Raw genomic sequence first — 19,885 nt, forward strand, 5'->3', positions numbered from 1 at the left:
CTAGGGATTAGAAATACACAAAAGTACTTGCTCTATCCAGAGTAGCCAGCCTACTCTCTCCCTTCTTTGACAGCTGCTATCCATTGACCATCTTCCATGGCTGTTAACTAGCTACCTACAAATGCATTTGGATACTCCAACACCCTCCATTAAGTTCGCTGACGTCATCAGACGACATGACGGTGGTAGACCTGAACACTGACGACGATGAAACAGCCTAAAGAGAGGTCGTCAGGCTTGCCTAGTTAAATAAAGATTAAATAAAATAATTGATGGGGCTGTTGTGGAACAGGTCGAAAGCTTCAGATTCAGTGTCCACATCACTAAGAACTGTCATGGTTCACATGGCATGGATTCCTAGATCCTCAAAACGTTCTTCAGCTGCACCATCGAGAGCATCCTGACCAGTTGCATTACCGCCTAGTATGGCAACTGCTTGGCATCTGACCGTAAGGCACCACAGAGGGTAGTGCGTCTTGCCCAGTACTGTATATCACTGAGGCCAAGCTTCCTGTCATCTAAGACCTATATACTAGGCCATGTCAGAGGAATGGCCAAAACATTGTCAAAGACTCCAGTCACCCAAGTCGTAGACTGTTCTCTCTGAAACTGGCTCTCATGAGGTCTGCCACAGGAAACAAAGACCCAGAGTTACCACTGCTGCAGGGGATAAGCTCATTAGAGTTACCAGCCTCAGAAATTGAAGCCCAAATAAATGCTTCACATAGTTTAAGTAACAGACATCTCAGCATCAACATGGTCAAATTGCTGAAAAGAAAACACTACTAAAAAGACACCAAGAAACACGAGCCATCTGATGAGTCCAAATGATAGATTTTTGGGTCCAACCTCAGTGTCTTTGCGAGATGCAGAGTAGGTGAACGAATGATCTCTGCATTTGTGGTCCCCACCATGACGCATGGGGGTGGAGGTGTGATGGTGGTTTGCTGGTGACACTGTCTGTGATTTATTTAGAAGGTACACTTAACCAGCATGGTTGACACAGCATTCTGCAGCGATACGCCATCCCATCTGGTTTGCGCTTAGTGGGACTATAATTTGTTTTTCAACATGACAGTGACCCAACACACCTCCAGGCTGTGTAGCGGCTATTTGACCAAGAAGGAGAGTGATGGAGTGCTGCATCAGATGACCTGGCCTCCACAATCACACAACCTCAACCCAATTGGGATGAGTTGGACTGCAGAGTGATGGAAAAGCAGCCAACAAGTGCTCAGCATATGTGGGAACTCCTTCAAGATGGTTGCAAAAGCATTCCAGGTGAAGCTGGCTGAGAGAATGCCAAGAGTGTGCAAAGTGGTCATCAAGGTAAAGGATGGCTACATTGAAGAATCGAAAATATAATTTAACACTTTTGTTGGTTACTACATGATTCCATATGTATTATTTCATAGTTTTGATGTCTTCACTATTATTCTACAATGTAGAAAATAGTTAAAATAAAGAAAAACCCTTGAATGAGTAGCTGTGTCCAAACTTTTGACTTGCACTGTATAAAGGCTGTATTATTGTTTCCAGAAAGGAGTGTGTGTGTATATATACTTATGACCGGTAGTGCGTATGTTTGCCTGGCGAAGAAGAAGCTGATAATTATTAGGGTTTTGGAAGAAATTGGTCTGCTGGTCTCTGGAAGAAATTATGAGTCCTCAATGTCTGAAACCGAGTGAAGAAAGAGTATAAATGTATTCGACACAAGAAAGATGTGGACTCGAGACCGGAACTTGAAATTTGTACCAACTCCACCTTCCCCAATGCATCCTTCACCATTACCAGCAAATGGATCTCCAAAACAAATGCAGAATTGTTAATGAATCTCAGTTCAACAAGAAACTGCTTTTAGCTCCTTCTTCTTCATGTCTTCATTCTCACCAACTTCACTCACGCCAACTCAATCAAACAGTGCTTCTGCTTCCACTATTACAAAGCATATGACTGTATAAGCCCAAGTTAAGCAAGGAGGTGGGCAGAGCCAAGCACGAACTAGCAAGATCCTAGGCTTGTTGTAGCATGTATTTGCATATTTCCGTTAGAGAATGCTTACTCTGTGAAGGGCACGTGTTTAATAACTCAATTCGCCCGAGCACTCCTTTTAAACAATACCATTTTTGGAAACTTTGGCAAAGGCTGAAGTCTAAAAAGGGGTAAAAGTCTACATATCCACTCTGTTCATAACAGATTCTACTTATCCACTCTGTTCATAACAGATTCTACTTATCCACTCTGTTCATAACAGATTCTACTTATCCACTCTGTTCATAACAGATTCTACTTATCCACTCTGTTCATAACAGATTCTACTTATCCACTCTGTTCATAACAGATTCTACTTATCCACTCTGTTCATAACAGATTCTACATATCCACTCTGTTCATAACAGATTCTACATATCCACTCTGTTCATAACAGATTCTACTTATCCACTCTGTTCATAACAGATTCTACTTATCCACTCTGTTCATAACAGATTCTACTTATCCACTCTGTTCATAACAGATTCTACTTATCCACTCTGTTCATAACAGATTCTACTTATCCACTCTGTTCATAACAGATTCTACTTATCCACTCTGTTCATAACAGATTCATGTTTTGGGAAAAAGAAAACTGTATTGAGATCGAATGTTTCATCGATGAGAAATGTGCAGAATGTCGTCCCAGTTCTATCTCGTGCCATACTCTCCCACTGCCAGACACTGGACTTCCTCTCCTCACCATGGGGTTTTGTCTTTGGGCAAAAGGCCATCCTCTGTCCTCTCTCTTCCATGATCTGGAAGCCGATAAGTGGTTGAGGAATCTGTCAATTCGTTAGTAGGCTAACGGAAGAGTATCCTCCTAGATGGCATCCTTTGGCAAGAAAGTACAAGTTCATCGAGGACACTCATGTGTATCCAAGGATCATTTAGCTATTCGATTTGGAATTTTAAAACCCATTGAAGTATAAAAAAAATATATTCAAAAATGATTTGATCCATTTATTTTGGGCCTTACTGCTATTAGCCCATACAAATGCATTGAACAACAGATTCACTACACGGAACAACAGATTCACTACACGGAACAACAGATTCACTACACGGAACAACAGATTCACTACACGGAACAACAGATTCACTACACGGAACAACAGATTCACTACACGGAACAATAGAAAGTCCCCCAAAAATATCAAAAGGAAGTTTGTTCTGGAGTATCTCTCATATACGAGGATCTTTTAACATGTATTTAAGCCCATATTTTTGCCAATAAACAGTCTCCATATATACTTACATTTAGTATTTTAACTGGTACTGGGAACATGAGTCTTGTAAGGCCGGTCCTAGAGAAAAACAACCGAAACGTACATGTTAGAGTCTCACCTTTGCACAGAGGGGCCATATTAGTGTGTAGCCCAAAAGGTTCCAAAACTACAGACAGAAGTTGGCTGTACCGATGTCATAAGAGTCTTCTGAACCATCTTGTTAGTGAGAGTCTCATCTGTCAATATAGGGGGTCATAGTTTATAGGCCAAACAACTCACACCGATTTCCGGGATTTCGCCTGCCTTCCCGCCATTGAGACAAAGACTCCCATTGTTAGAGTGGAGACATGAGCATCTCGTCATTGTGGGTGGCAGGTAGCCTAGTGGTTAGAGTGTTGGGCCAGTAACCAGCAGGTAGCCTAGTGGTTAGAGTGTTGGGCCAGTAACCAGCAGGTAGCCTAGTGGTTAGAGTGTTGGGCCAGTAACCGAAAAGTTGCTAGATCGATCCCCGATCTGACAAGGTAAAAATCTGTCGTTCTGCCCCTGAACAAGGCAGTTAACCCACTGTTCCCAGGCCGTCGTTCTGCCCCTGAACAAGGCAATTAACCCACTGTTCCCAGGCCGTCGTTCTGCCCCTGAACAAGGCAGTTAACCCACTGTTCCCAGGCTGTCGTTCTGCCCTGAACAAGGCAGTTAACCCACTGTTCCCAGGCCGTCGTTCTGCCCCTGAACAAGGCAGTTAACCCACTGTTCCCAGGCTGTCGTTCTGCCCCTGAACAAGGCAGTTAACCCACTGTTCCCAGGCTGTCGTTCTGCCCCTGAACAAGGCAGTTAACCCACTGTTCCCCTGAACAAGGCAGTTAACCCACTGTTCCTAGGCCATCATTGTCAATAAGAATGTGTTCTTAACTGACTTGCCTAGTTAAATAAAGGTTAAATAAAATATATATAAAGATCTCTGGTGAATTGGTAAGTAAAGTTGGCAGGTGCACAGCTAGGATGCTGGATTGCCCTAAAGTAAATAGAAGTTTCTCCAAAAATAATTTAAATGCTCCTATCTAAATAAAATACTTCACCAGGGAGCATGACTCAGCCACAGAGGATCATTTGCTTCTTTTAAAATGTTTTGCTGTGGATTGTTTCAAATCACCAGTGTTTGGGAAGCCTGCAATTTGGGATGTAATGTTACAATGTTTTACTTCACTAGCAATAACTCAAGTCAAGACAGAAAGGGAGGCAGACAGGCGGAGTATGTTGTGAAAATATTGAATCAAATATTTCTCAGATACCGGAACTTGTAAATTCAAAGAGACTATAATACAACAGTAACAGAAGCCGAGCAATTCCATGGAACAACTGCATTTTCTTTTTACATACCTCAGGCTTTATAGGTGTCCACCTTCAGTTAACACACATGGTCCCTCCCCTCTATGTAGTTGAGTAACACCCCTTGGCCTCTATAGGTTTCCACCTTCAGTTAACACACATGGTCCCTCCCCTCTATGTAGATGAGTAACACCCCTTGGCCTCTATAGGTTTCCACCTTCAGATAACACACATGGTCCCTCCCCTCTATGTAGATGAGTAACACCCCTTGGCCTCTATAGGTTTCCACCTTCAGATAACACACATGGTCCCTCCCCTCTATGTAGATGAGTAACACCCCTTGGCCTCTATAGGTTTCCACCTTCAGTTAACACACATGGTCCCTCCCCTCTATGTAGATGAGTAACACCCCTTGGCCTCTCGCCACCATTATCTTCTTGTCCCAATTCTTGCTTGTTAACGCCCACATCTGCTCAGTTTAGATTATAATGGTGGCGCCATAGTGTTAACACAAAAAATAATACATTTCTTACATATATACTTTCGTAATAATACTTGATTAGTTCAAGCATATGTTTTTATTACAGACATATGGCGTGTGGTGCCTGCATGAATTAACTAAAGTACACATTTTCTGCTTAAGTTCTGTTTTTACATGTCTAGTGATTAACTCCACGTTGACTCAGTCTGTACACTCCCGAGGATTCTGCTTAAGTTCTGTTTTACATGTCTAGTGATTAACTCCACGTTGACCCAGTCTGTACACTCCCGTGGATTCTGCTTAAGTTCTGTTTTACATGTCTAGTGATTAACTCCACGTTGACCCAGTCTGTACACTCCCGTGGATTCTGCTTAAGTTCTGTTTTACATGTCTAGTGATTAACTCCACGTTGACCCAGTCTGTACACTCCCGAGGATTCTGCTTAAGTTCTGTTTTACATGTCTAGTGATTAACTCCACGTTGACCCAGTCTGTACACTCCCGTGGATTCTGCTTAAGTTCTGTTTTACATGTCTAGTGATTAACTCCACGTTGACCCAGTCTGTACACTCCCGAGGATTCTGCTTAAGTTCTGTTTTACATGTCTAGTGATTAACTCCACGTTGACCCAGTCTGTACACTCCCGAGGATTCTGCTTAAGTTCTGTTTTACATGTCCAACGGTTAACTCTTTGTTTATCCAGCTCTGTTCGTTCACCTGAGCTCAGCCTTTATTCTGTTTACACAAGTCTATTAATTAACCCTATGTTTTCTGTCTCAATACTTCAGGGAGAACAGTCTGGATACTGGAAAATCAACCATAGTCATGAATTTTCACCTACAAGTAGAGAGCTTGTGATTGAAAGAACCAGAATTTATCATGATATTTTCTAAATGTTTGTATTTGTCGGCTTTAGGCCTATGCGTTTCACTTAGTCGAGGATGGAAGTTAGAGGCCTACTGCTGCATCTCTGAGTTTAACATTCATTTCTTCAGCCGCCAATGGACCACAGTGTATCAATGAGGCTAGTGCTCTTGCCATAGTTACATTTTTACTTTTTGAATGTTATACTTTATGATTAACAACCTGACAATGACTTTGAGAAACGAAAACGTTATTATTGAAATGGATACAGATCACAGATCTGGCACACAGATTGGTAGAAAAGGTAGCACTACACAGCTGATTCAAATAATCAAAGCATGATGATGAGTTGGTCATTTAAATCAGCTGTGTACTGTTAGAGGGGACACAGGGCCGAGTTTGGGAAACTCCGGGAAGTCTCAACCCTAACCGTAAAGTTTATTGAGCTACTGTTTCTTTAAAAAAAAAAGAAGCGCGGAACCCGGAAAGAGATTTGTTTTCATCTTTACCCATAATGCTTAGCAAAATATTAAGAAAGCTAGTGGGTCTTTCAAAGTATTGGACAACAGTCTACTTTAAAAATTACATGTACAGTAATTAGCAAAACACAACTAAAGTGTCTACTTTCATTCACATGGCGTATCACAACAATTTGAGATAAACAAAATGTACCGAAGAATGTTAAGGTAAGGTACACATAGTAGCTAGCTGCTAACGTTATTAGCCAGCCACGTTTGCAACAAGCAATGTTTATGTTCGATACAGTGCGTTTATTTGTGTGATACGTATTCCTAAGATAATTATGGAGACCCGTGCATCTAAAGTTAATCACTGACATAAAGTCAGGCTTGCTGCTGAACACATTGCTACTTTTAGACTCATTTCACTGGTTGTGGCAATGAAACGTGCATTCAGCCATCTAACTAGTGTAGCCATCTGTTTGCAGGAAGGGCGAACCTTCGCCTAGAGACCCGACGTTGAGTTGTATTGGATTCAACGTCGGGCATAAATGAGCGTTTGGATCAGGAAAGTTTCCGCAGACGACCTCTACAAGCCAGAATGTTGACATACAATTATTTTAATATACCGGTAGTCGGTGCGGTAGGTCATTTTTGCAGATAAGATGTGACGGATCTCCTCGTTTCAGTCTTATGTAGCAACATTTGAAGTGGTGTTTTTTTACATTGGGTAAAAGTAGACTAGAAAATGGTATCATACACTGCAATTGAGGAACAATGGGAAGGCAATTATGCTTTGAAAGTTGATCAACTTGTAACCTCACTTTTGAGAAAATGGCACCTGGATGTTTTGGTAAACCTATTGGGGAGCTCTTTGTCCACACTCGGGCTGTCCCGTACAACAACAAAACGATCTTGGTCTATCGAAAGTCATCTGTTCATGTGACCAATCTATTTCTCTAATATTTTAAACTTATTTTCCATACATAGACACGCCCTATGTATTAGCAGTAAATGTACTAGTGATATGTAATGGGGAATTGATATAACTAACAATCAAATGTAAACAATTCGCACAATGAAGTTATGAAATAATAATGAATTTGCACAAATTGGCGGGAGAGTGCATTCTGGAGCGAGCAGTGCATTGTGCATCTGGGTTGGAGCGGAACAAAGTGGAAAATGTTAAGGGGTCTGAATACTTCCCGAATGTACTGTGTATATTTACTGCTCGACTAAAACCGTCTTGGTCCACCAACAGCCTAACAATCAACTAGTTGACTAATTGGGGTCAGCCCTATTCTACACGCATTCAGCATCGTTTACACCCTCTTATGAATTACACAGAAACCAAACGCTTGTGCGCCATCGTGCATAAATGTGTTTTGTCGTCCCCACACGAAACGTGATCACTACACGCAGGTTAAAATATCAAAACAAACTCTGAACCAATTATATTAATTTGGGGACAGGTCGAAAAGCATTAAACATTTATGGCAATTTAGCTAGTTAGCTTGCACTTGCTAGCTAATTTGTCCTGTTTAGCTAGCTTGCTGTTGTTAGCTAATTTGTCCTGGGATATAAACATTGAGTTGTTGTTTTACCTGAAATGCAAAAGGTCCTCTTCTCCGCCAATTAATCCACACACAAAATGTTCAACTGAATCGTTACTCGTCATCTCTTTTCCTTCAAGGATTTTTCTTCTCTTGACTTTATATTGGGATTGGCAACTTTCATAAATTAGGTGCAATTACCCCCACCGACCTTGTTTGTCTTTCAGTCACTCACGTGGGCATAACCAATGAGGAGATGGCACGTCGGTATCTGCTTCTATAAACCAATGAGGAGATTGAAGAGGCAGGACTTGCAGCGCATCTGCGTCACAAATAGAACTGACTTCTATTTTAGGCATTGGCATCACAGACACTCGTTGGCGCGTGCAATAATTGAATAATGTAGATTTGTAAATGTATTTTGCGACGCAAGCTGTGTAGTCAGCCTGTTAGCCCCTCCCATCTCTTTAACATGTGAGGCTAAACAGAGTAGGGTGGTGTACTAAACCAATTATTTCAAGACTGAAGGCTGCTTTATACCTTGTCTATTGACATGTCTGTTGTAGAGGTCGACTGATTTTAATAATCAATAGCGATTTTTGGGGGACCAAAAAAAGCTGATACCGATTAATCGGACGATTTTAAATATATATATTTCTTTTTTTAATAAACTGAATACTGAATCAACACTTTTATTTTAATATAATACATAAATAAAATCTATTTAGTCTCAAATAACTAATGAAACATGTTCAATTTGGTTTAAATATATACAAAATTGCGATGTAAACAAGCTAATGTTTAAGTTCCTTGCTCAGAACATGAGACCATATGAAAGCTGGTGGTTCAATATTCCCAGTTAAGAAGTTTTAGGTTAGTTATTGTAGGAATTATAACGCGTTGACTATTTTTCTCTATACCATCTGTATTTCATATACCTTTGCCTATTGGATGTTCTTATAGGCACTTTAGTATTGCCAGCCTAATCTCAGAAGTTGATAGGCTTGTCATAAGTCATAAACAGCCCTGTACATCAAACATTGCTAAGAGCTGCTGGCAAACGCAGTAAAGTTTGAATGAACGCGTACGAGCCTGCTGCTGCCTACCACCACTAATGTGATATCTTAATCTGACTTTGGTGCTGGTCATGTTTTTCTTCAAGTCTCTGGTAAACACACACACTATAGAAAATCAATGTTTATTTGTCACATGCACAGGATACAGAAGGTGAAATGGTTACTTACATATGGGAGTCTTTTGTTTAGACATGCAGCTAGCTGCCTCCCGTGTGGCGCAGCGGTCTACGGCACTGCGTCGATTTGTTTGAGGCGTCGCTGCGTAACTCTGTTTTTGTTGCACTGCTTTGCTTTATCTTGACCAGGTCGCAGTTGTCAATGAGAACTTGTTCTCAACTGGCTTATCTGGTTAAATAACGGTGAAATAAATAAATAAACAAAACTACAGTCCTGGGTTTTATCCCAGGCTGTGTCACAGCTGGCCGTGACCGGGAGACAATTGGTCCAGCGTTGTCCGGGATAGGGGAAGGTTTGGCCGGCCGGGATTTTCTTGTCTCATCGCAATCTAGCAACTCCTTATGGCTAGGAGCCTACAAGCTGACTTTGGTTTCCTCTGACACATTGGTGCGGCTGGCTTCAAGGGTTAAGCGAGCAGCAGACCTGCCAACATGCATGTATTTAGCGTACCAGCTATGCAATTCTCTGTCCATGTATGTAGGTACGAGATCCATGTTAAAAGTACGCAGAAATGAAAAGGGCATGCTTTTATTATTTATATATATAGATATTTATTTAATTTATTTATTTATTCATTTTTAAAAACATTTTAATAAAAAATAAATCCACTGAGTAAATCTAACATCCCAATTCTCGAACTTCAGCACACAGACATATGTTTTCTGCACATCGTCCTGTTTGTTGTGATGCTGAATTTGCCGACTGTCAGGTGAACACATATGGACAAATCCCTTTTTGACTCCATGTGTTGCGGAAAGGTAAACACATTTGTTTCTAGCTAACATTAGAGATCATTAGATGGACATTCAGTGGGCTCTAAAGTGCCAGCAGTTCACTCGCATTTGCTAGTGAATTAAATTAAATGCAAATATGAAAAATAACTGGTCGCATTTGTGCAGTGAGATATTAATTTAATTCTGCTTCCCATTAGTTGTATTTTTCCCGTAACATTACAAGGATCACGCAACCTCAGACTGTAACTGTCATTATGATCCACGTCACAAAAAGCATTACAAAAGTATAATCAAAAATAAATAGAAACATCTTCGCATTACATGGAGTCGGGAGTTTAGAAGACTGAGCGATGGAGAATGAATGAGTGTCCGGTATTAGCTATAGAGGCAATGCTTCTAAAATGCCTTTGAACTAGATTTGAGATTTTGAAATGTTAGCACTGCAAAGAAATACAATGGGCACCTTTTACATAGGCTGAACCACTAGTGAACAGTGTTCAGATTCCCTGTAGCCTACCGAACAGCTAGATTCCTTTTGCGGTAGCCTAAGCATTGTGTAGCCAGTTTGCGATCTGTGTTGACATGATCGTTGTTTTTATGTTTTTAAAAATTATTTTGCTTTTAGTGTTGATTAGGAACCGTGTCTAAAAAGCCAATACTTGTGAGCTGGCCCTTGTGATTGGCCCTGTTTGAGAGGTGACAAGTGTTCCTCTACTATAGAGACTAAACTTAGGGGCATGTGCTAAGAAAAATGTTATAGATAATTATCTCCATGTTTGTTATCATCATCTGCTTATCTATCACTCCAGTGTTAATCTGCTAAATTGTAATTACTTCGCTACTATGGCCTATTTATTGCCTTACCACCTCTCACCATTTGCACACACTGTACATAGACTTTATTTCCCCGCTTGTTTATTCCATGTGTAACTCTGTGTTGTTTGTCGCACTGCTTTATCTTGGCCAGGTCGCAGTTGTAAATGAGAACTTGTTCTGAGAACTTGTTCTCAACTAGTTACCTGGTTAAATCAAGGTGAAAGAAAAATGTTTCAATTTTTTTTTTTCTGTTTGCGCTCTTTAGAGTATTTAGCTAGCAGCCTCCATGGACATTTGCTATTACTTGTGCTAATTTTGTTAGCATTCTGGTAATCGATGCTCAATGGGCTTTTTTTCCAATCCCGAGCTGAGAGCAGCACGGTATAATGATAGGAAAATCTGGATACCGCCCAACCCTACAACACGTGCATGAGCTTGGCAGGTGTGCATGTGTTTTCATTGTGTGCATGCTTCACATCATAGAAACCTGAACGTTCTATCAGCACTTTGGAATGTAGACATAATTATACTGAACCTTAGATGTCCCTACTGTTAGCTAGCTAAATTAGGTCAACAAGCAAGGAAGATTACAGGGATTTCCCTTGTTTTTGTTCATTTAAGACTCCATCTCAGGAAATGGCAGTTACGGGTGTAATTTTTTTTATTTTAAATGAGTCCATAGAGAGGCCGAGACGCCTCGCCTTAATCATCAGCACCACCTTGTAAAAGAAAACAACATGTTGAAACCATCATGAGCCCTGTTTGCCATCATTCTGCCATATATTACACGAGCTAGCTAACTGTTAGCCTACTACTGAGCTGATGTACCACCTAGTGACTGACAACTGGCTAGCAGCTAACCGTTAGCCTACTACTACTGAGCGTTAGTTGGACAGATTTCTGTAAGTCCCTCCATGTTTGGTTCCTAATGAATACACCCCTGACTGCGGTACTGCCTTCATACCAGATGTGTCTCAGTTGTAATGGAGTCTCTGAGTCTCCTGGCCTGCCCTGTCCTCTGTATTTTGTATTGCGCTGTGCTAAATGTTTTCCTGTGATGTCGTTGCAGGCTATGTGAACCCAGTGGCCTGTGTGGACCATGTCTCTGATCCTGTTTGCCCTGGTGGTGCGGGTCAGGGATGGTCTGCCTCTCTCAGCCTCCACTGAATTCCAACACAACCCAGAGCTGCAGGAGAGGAAGCAGCAGCTACGGGCCATCTCCAAGGCCCTCAGCCTGTTCCCTGACAGAGGGGTGGTCAAGGGCCATGACCTCAATATATAGTAAGATATATCTTTTTTTATAGTATATACTATACCTGGTGTGTAAGTATAGATGCATGTGTGTAAGTATAGATGTGTGTGTGTGTGTGGGTAAGTAGATGTGTAAGTAGACGTGTGTATAAGTATAAATGTGTGTGTGTGTGTATAGATATGTGTATAGATAGATATGTAGAGAGATAGATATGTGTATAGATAGGTGTGTATATATACATATTAAGGACACACACTTCAGAAAGTATTCACACCCCTTTAACTTTTAAAACATTTTGTTACAACCTGAATTTGAAATTATTTATATTGAGATTTATTTGGTCACTGGCCTTCACACAATACCCCATAATGTCAGTGGAACTATGTTTTTACATTTTTGGGGGGCAATTAATTAAAATCTGAAATGTCTTGAATGAAAAATTATTCAACCCCAATGTTATGACAAGCCTCAATAAGTTCAGGAGTAAAAATATGCTTAATAAGTTGCATGGACTCACTTTGTGTGTAATAATAGTGTTTAACATGACTTTTGAAGGACTATCTCATCTTTGTACTCCAGACAAACAATTATCTGTAATGTCCCTCAGTCGAGCATTAAATTACAAACAGATTCAACCACAATGACCAGGGAGATTTTCCAATGCCCTGCAAATAATGGCACCTATTGGGAGATTGGTAAGAAAAACACAACAACAAAAAAACAGACATTGGATATCCCTTTGAGCATGGTGAAGTTATTATTTACACTTTGGATTGTGAATCGATACACCCAGTCACTACAGAGATAGACGTCCTTCCTAACTTCACAATGAGGCCAATGGTGACTTTAAAACCGAGTTTAATAGCTGTGATGGGATAAAATGGAGGATGGATCAACATTGCAGTTACTCCACAATACTAACCTAATTGACATAGTGAAAAGAAGGAAGCCTGTACAGAATACAAATATTCCAGAACATGCATCCTGTTTGCAACAAGGCACTAAAGTAATACTGCAAAAAATCATCTGGCAAATCCAATACAACACATTACTGAGTACCGTCAAGACCTGAAATGAGATGTCTAGACATGAACAACAAACAGTTTGACGGAGCTTGAAGAATCTTGAAAGGTTAATAGGTAAATGTTGCACAATCCATGTGTGGAAATGTCATCGACTTACCCAAAAAGACTCACGGCTGTAGTTGCTACGAAAGGTGCTTCTACAAAGTATTGACGCAGGGGTGTGAATACTTATGTAAATTGGATTTCTGTATGAGTCAATACATGTTAGAATCACCTTTGGCAGTGATTTAAAGCTGCATTTCTGGGTAAGCCACACCTAGATTTGTACAATATTTGCACATTATTGTTAAAATGATTTAAGCTCTGGCAAGTTGGTAGATGATCATTGCTAGACAGCCATTTTTCAGTCCTGTCATAGATTTTAAAGCTGATTTCAGTCCAAACTTTAACAAGACCACTCAGGAACTTTCAACTATTCCAGTGTAGATTTGGCTTTGTATCTTAGGTTATTGAACTGCTGAGAGGTGAATAACATAACACGATGCAGCCACATGCTAGAAAATATCAATAGAGTGGTACTCAGTGACGTGTGGGATTTCGGCTTTTAATTTTTAATTTCTAAAAACATAATTCCACGTTGACATTATGGTGTGTGTGTGTGTGTGTGGTCACTGGCCTACACACATTCTCAATGTAATCCATTTTAAATTCAGGCTGTAATACAAAATCTGTTTAAGTCTAGGGGTGTGAATACTTTCTGAAGGCACTGTACCTCAACAGAGAGTAATTGGAAAGAAAAAGTTGCGCAGGGAAGATTAGACGTTAAACAGAATTGGTTAAACATCAGAAACCAGTCTCCACATTTTGAAATGATTCAGAAACTGTCCTGCTGCATACTGTGGGCAAGCTGTGCCCAGCTGTTTGTTCACTACCCCCCCCCAACTCCCCTCCTTTCCTCCTCCCTCTAGTTTCCTCTCCAGTGAGGGCGTATCCTACATGAGCGTATGTGACGCCAGGCTCCCTGCAGCCATGGCCTTCTGTTTTCTAGAGGACCTGCGCTGGGAGTTCACAGCTCATATGGACAGCGCCAAGGTTGCCCTGGCAGCCAGGCCGTATCCCTTTCTGGAGTTCGGTATGTAGAAGGGGGAGAGGGGTGGTGGAGGGTTGAGAAGGTGTAGACAACCCTGTTCCTGGAGTACCACAGGACCCTAGAGCAGGGGTAGACAACCCTGTTCCTGGAGTACCACATGACCCTAGAGCAGGGGTAGACAACCCTGTTCCTGGAGTACCACAGGACCCTAGAGCAGGGGTAGACAACCCTGTTCCTGGAGTACCACAGGACCCTAGAGCAGGGGTAGACAACCCTGTTCCTGGAGTACCACAGGACCCTAGAGCAGGGGTAGACAACCCTGTTCCTGGAGTGCTGCAGGTACTGCAGGATTTTGTTCCAACTAGGCACCACACCTGACCAACTGAGCTGTTTGATCAATTCAGGGATTGCCTAAGTTCAACACGTCTGGTCTTCCAGGTTAGATAAATCAAAACAAGGGTTGCCTACCCCTGGACAGGAGCCTTGGTGCTACAGTCCAGCAGGTAACCTAGTGGTTAGAGCCTTGGTGCTCTAACTAACATTAATATGAATTGAACAGAGGTCATCTGAAGTTCATCAAAATATTTGATTTATCCCATGAGGCAGGCAGGAGTACAGATACTTAAAAACAGCATACAATACCATTGCTGCAGTAGCAGTATAATTAGAAGATATTATATTAGACAACAGCATAGTCTGGCTGTAGGAGCAGCATAATTAGAAGATATTATATTAGACAACAGCATAATTAGAAGATATTATATTAGACAACAGCATAATTAGAAGATATTATATTAGACAACAGCATAGCCTGGCTACAGCAGCAGTATAATTAGAAGATATTCTATTATATTAGACAACAGCATAGTCTGGCTGCAGTAGCAGTATAATTAGAAGACATTATATTAGACAACAGCATAGTCTGGCTGCAGTAGCAGTATAATTAGAAGACATTATATTATATTAGACAACAGCATAGTCTGGCTGCAGTAGCAGCATAATTAGAAGATATTCTATTCTATTAGACAACAGCATAGCCTGGCTGCAGTAGCAGTATAATTAGAATATATTCTATTCTATTAGACAACAGCATAGCCTTGGCTGTAGGAGCAGTATAATTAGAAGATATTCTATTCTATTAGACAACAGCAGAGCCTGGCTGCAGCAGCAGTATAATTAGAAGATATTCTATTAGACAACAGCATAGTCTGGCTACAGTAGCAGTATAATTAGAAGATATTCTATTAGACAACAGCATAGCCTGGCTGCAGCAGCAGTATAATTAGAAGGGTTAATATTCTATTCTATTAGACAACAGCAGAGCCTGGCTGCAGCAGCAGTATAATTAGAAGGGTTAATATTCTATTCTATTAGACAACAGCATAGCCTGGCTGCAGCAGCAGTATAACCAGAGGGGTGGTCCAGCGCTGGAGGTCACTCTGACCGAGGTACAGGAGGATCTGAAAACCCGCCCTTTGCAGTTCCTCACTCTGGAGGAGGTGGAGTTTACCAACGGGTCAGCCAATGGCCACGCGGAACAACTTTCTGAATCCGGTAAGAATCCGAGGAGGAGGACCTTTGCCTCTAACCAGAGATCAATGTTGCACTGTATTACTTCAGTTAAACGTTGCTTGATCCTGTGTTGTGTTGCATCGGTCCTCCAGGTCAGAACCAGAGGTTGGAGCCAGTGACCGCACCAGGAATCCTCTCACTGGTCCTCAACATCATGTGTTCTTCTCTGAACCTCATCAGGGGAGTTCACCTCATAGAGTACACCTTCCAGGTACACTATTCTATTAAACATATAGGAGACACCTTCCAGGTACACTATTCTATTAAACATTTAGAAGACACCTTCCAGGTACACTATTAAACATATAGGAGACACCTTCCAGGTACACTATTCTATTAAACATATAGGAGACACCTTCCAGGTACAGTATTCTATTAAACATTTAGAAGACACCTTCCAGGTACACTATTAAACATTTAGAAGACACCTTCCAGGTACACTATTAAACATTTAGGAGACACCTTCCAGGTACACTATTAAACATTTAGAAGACACCTTCCAGGTACACTATTCTATTAAACATATAGGAGACACCTTCCAGGTACAGTATTCTATTAAACATTTAGAAGACACCTTCCAGGTACACTATTAAACATTTAGAAGACACCTTCCAGGTACACTATTAAACATTTAGGAGACACCTTCCAGGTACACTATTAAACATTTAGGAGACACCTTCCAGGTACACTATTCTATTAAACATATAGGAGACACCTTCCAGGTACACTATTCTATTAAACATATAGAAGACACCTTCCAGGTACACTATTCTATTAAACATATAGGAGACACCTTCCAGGTACACTATTCTATTAAACATATAGGAGACACCTTCCAGGTACACTATTCTATTAAACATATAGGAGACACCTTCCAGGTACACTATTAAACATATAGGAGACACCTTCCAGGTACACTATTCTATTAAACATATAGGAGACACCTTCCAGGTACACTATTCTATTAAACATTTAGAAGACACCTTCCAGGTACACTATTAAACATATAGGAGACACCTTCCAGGTACACTATTCTATTAAACATATAGGAGACACCTTCCAGGTACACTATTAAACATATAGGAGACACCTTCCAGGTACACTATTCTATTAAACATATAGGAGACACCTTCCAGTTACACTATTCTATTTAGCCATGTCTAATTCAACTTGTCTGATCATGTTTTATATTCTGCCAATGTTGTAGTCCGCTCATAAAGACCCACTTTCTGTCAATGTGAACACTGTGTTCTATGGTTCTTCTGTCCTGTTTGCTACAGGATGATTATGAAGGAATCTGGAACGTGGTGGCGTTTCTGCTGGCGTTCCTGTGCTGTGTCTGTCAGTGTCACCTGTATCTGTTCCACTCTTCTCTGAAGAGGGTCAAGTCCCTGACACTGCTGAGTGTGGTTGTGGTCTGTAACTGCTTCCTGTTTGGTCTGAGGAATGTCTGGCAGCTGCTGTTCCACCTGGCGGTGGCTGTCCTCGTCACCCTCCTCACCCTCAACCGGAAACTACATGACAGAACCAATGACTGCGGGGTCTGAAGGAGGGGGGACATAACATTGTTTTGTTTGTATAAGGATAATTTGTTGCTTTATTTCCATGTTTATTTGCACTGCGTTTACGTAGCGTCCCAGGCAGGTTTGAGGAGTAGTGGAGGCCCTAACCACGGGGTGGGGTGGGGTGTTGGATGGTCCTCAAATCGTCTTTTAGAAATGAATTCCAGATGAAGACAATAGTTTTGAACAAATTACTTGAATGATATGAATTTGTAATACTGACTGTCTGTCTAATTAAAGGGCATCCATGTGACTATAGCCAGTCAGACAGTAGGTCTACATTGGACGAGGTAATTGAGATTACATCATCAGTGACGTAAAGAACAGTCACTGTCCAATCAGACCACTGCTGTAGCTCAGTAAGTGATAATCAACTGCCAGTCTGATTCTCCAGGGTCTAAATGCAGCTAGTCTCACTAGAATAGGAAATGTACTGTGCTTTCAATTCAATTTGCTTTATTGCTTTCTTTTGCATTCTGTAGAATTGACGAATCAAAATGTCTCACCAAAGTATTTTGTTGTTTATGCAGAAAGCTTCCCAGCAGGAGGTGCTTGACATATCCCTCTAGTTTTACAACCACAACACCAGGTGTTATTCCTCTTCATGGTGGTCAGTATTTAGGAGTTAATATAGATTTTTTAGATCGTGGTTTTATACTTTACATGGCTAAGTAAGGTATTATATTATCAATATAATGTATCTAATTTGTTGTTCAAGAAGGCTGTTGGTAATAGTATGTTGCTTGGTAACAATGGTTGTAGTTTGATTTTTTTTCTTATATCTAAAACATATGGAAATCACAAGTTGAAATTTAATATAGAAATGTTTTATATTGTGTAGTTAAAATAGATTTTGTAACACCGTAATAATGTAGTGACAGTGTATGTTGCTTTTGGTAGTCCTAAAACGATAGATAGATCGATCGATTGATGCTTTTGGGGCTTCTGAGTGGCGCAGCGGTCTAAGGCACTGCATCTCAATGCTCGAGGCGTCACTACAGATCCTGGTTTGATTCCAGGCTGTATCACAACCGGCCGTGATTGGGAGACCCATAGGTCTCTTAACTTCGTTTAACTGACTTGCCTAGTTAAATAAAAAAATATATATAGATGTGATTTGGGCTCCTTCCAGTCTGCGATATTTCTCATGTCTAGTCTAAGGGCCCTGTTCATGTTTTTACAGCAATCTGGTAAATAAGAAATATAATTAATTTCAGCAGAATTTGAGCTGAAAATACATATTTGAAAGAAACTATTTACTGCTATTTCTATGATTGAGAGAGTTTGAATACAAATTGTGAATTGAAGATTCATACCCGCTCTACTGAAATGAACAAATCTTGGTGATGTGTAGATATTTGTGTTCCTCAAGCACCTGAGCACTGGTAACGGAATGTCCAATAGTTTTAGATCCATGATCAGTGAGTTTGCACTACGGTTGGCTTGTTTAGTGTTAACTACTGAACTCATCTGGTTGAGGGAACAATGTGGGGGTTGCAGGAAGACCCCCCCCCCCCAGGTAAAGCTGCTGTAACTCATAGACCAATATGTTAAATTAATTTTTTTGTATAATTGAGTTTTGTTCTGTGTAATAATGGCTGCTTTAATGTCAAGGAGTCCTTTACAGTTTCCTTAAATTGTCAATTGAAGTGGGGGAGAGAGCGTGTTAACGTTTCAGTCTACAAGGGGTAACATTCAGGCCCTCCTTTTCAGTGTTGGGTGTGTCTTTCATAACTGAAATTGATTAGAGATACCTGTATTAACACATGGTTTACCTATTGTGTGGTTTGTATTTTCTAAAGTAAAATAAACCACAGTCTGAAAGGTGCAGAAATCTGAATCAAATTGACCAAATGAATTATGTTGATTGTTGCCATGAACGTTCTAAAGTATGATGACATTTCAAATCAAACCATGTTCAAATCCTGTCGTATTTATAAACTGCAGTGCTTTGCTATGAACAACATCCAGCATGTAGTTAACAGAAGAACACCTTTACCTCATTTATCCAGCATGTAGCGAACTGAAGAACACCTTTACCTCATTTATCCAGCATGTAGCAAACTGAAGAACACCTTTACCTCATTTATCCAGCATGTAGCGAACTGAAGAACACCTTTACCTCATTTATCCAGCATGTAGCGAACTGAAGAACACCTTTACCTCATTTATCCAGCATGTAGTTAACACAAGAACACCTTTACCTCATTTATCCAGCATGTAGCGAACTGAAGAACACCTTTACCTCATTTATCCAGCATGTAGTTAACAGAAGAACACCTTTACCTCATTTATCCAGCATGTAGTTAACACAAGAACACCTTTACCTCATTTATCCAGCATGTAGTTAACACAAGAACACCTTTACCTCATTTATCCAGCATGTAGCGAACTGAAGAACACCTTTACCTCATTTATCCAGCGTGTAGTTAACACAAGAACACCTTTACCTCATTTATCCAGCATGTAGCTAACAGAAGAACATGTTTACCTCATTCATCCAGCATGTAGCGAACTGCCTCATTCATCCAGCATGTAGCGAACTGGAGAACACCTTTACCTCATTTTATCCAGCATGTAGCGAACAGAAGAACCGGTTTACCTCATTTATCCAGCATGTAGTTAACTGAAGAACATGAT

At 40.7% G+C, this 19,885-nt stretch overlaps 1 protein-coding gene across 1 annotated transcript; it reads left to right on the forward strand.

Annotated features, from left to right (window-relative positions):
* The first annotated feature begins 6,438 nt into the window (after positions 1-6,438).
* Positions 6,439-19,158, forward strand: sec22c (SEC22 homolog C, vesicle trafficking protein). Its single transcript, XM_064941133.1, has 6 exons — positions 6,439-6,616; positions 11,814-12,025; positions 13,990-14,153; positions 15,486-15,665; positions 15,776-15,894; positions 16,964-19,158. The coding sequence occupies exons 2-6, from the start codon at positions 11,844-11,846 to the stop codon at positions 17,228-17,230; spliced, it is 912 nt and encodes a 303-aa protein (XP_064797205.1). The 5' UTR covers positions 6,439-6,616; positions 11,814-11,843; the 3' UTR covers positions 17,231-19,158.
* Positions 19,159-19,885: the final 727 nt, after the last annotated feature.

The sequence above is a fragment of the Oncorhynchus masou genome, chromosome 28 (genome assembly GCF_036934945.1).
Source record: "Oncorhynchus masou masou isolate Uvic2021 chromosome 28, UVic_Omas_1.1, whole genome shotgun sequence".
Lineage (NCBI taxonomy): Eukaryota > Metazoa > Chordata > Actinopteri > Salmoniformes > Salmonidae > Oncorhynchus > Oncorhynchus masou.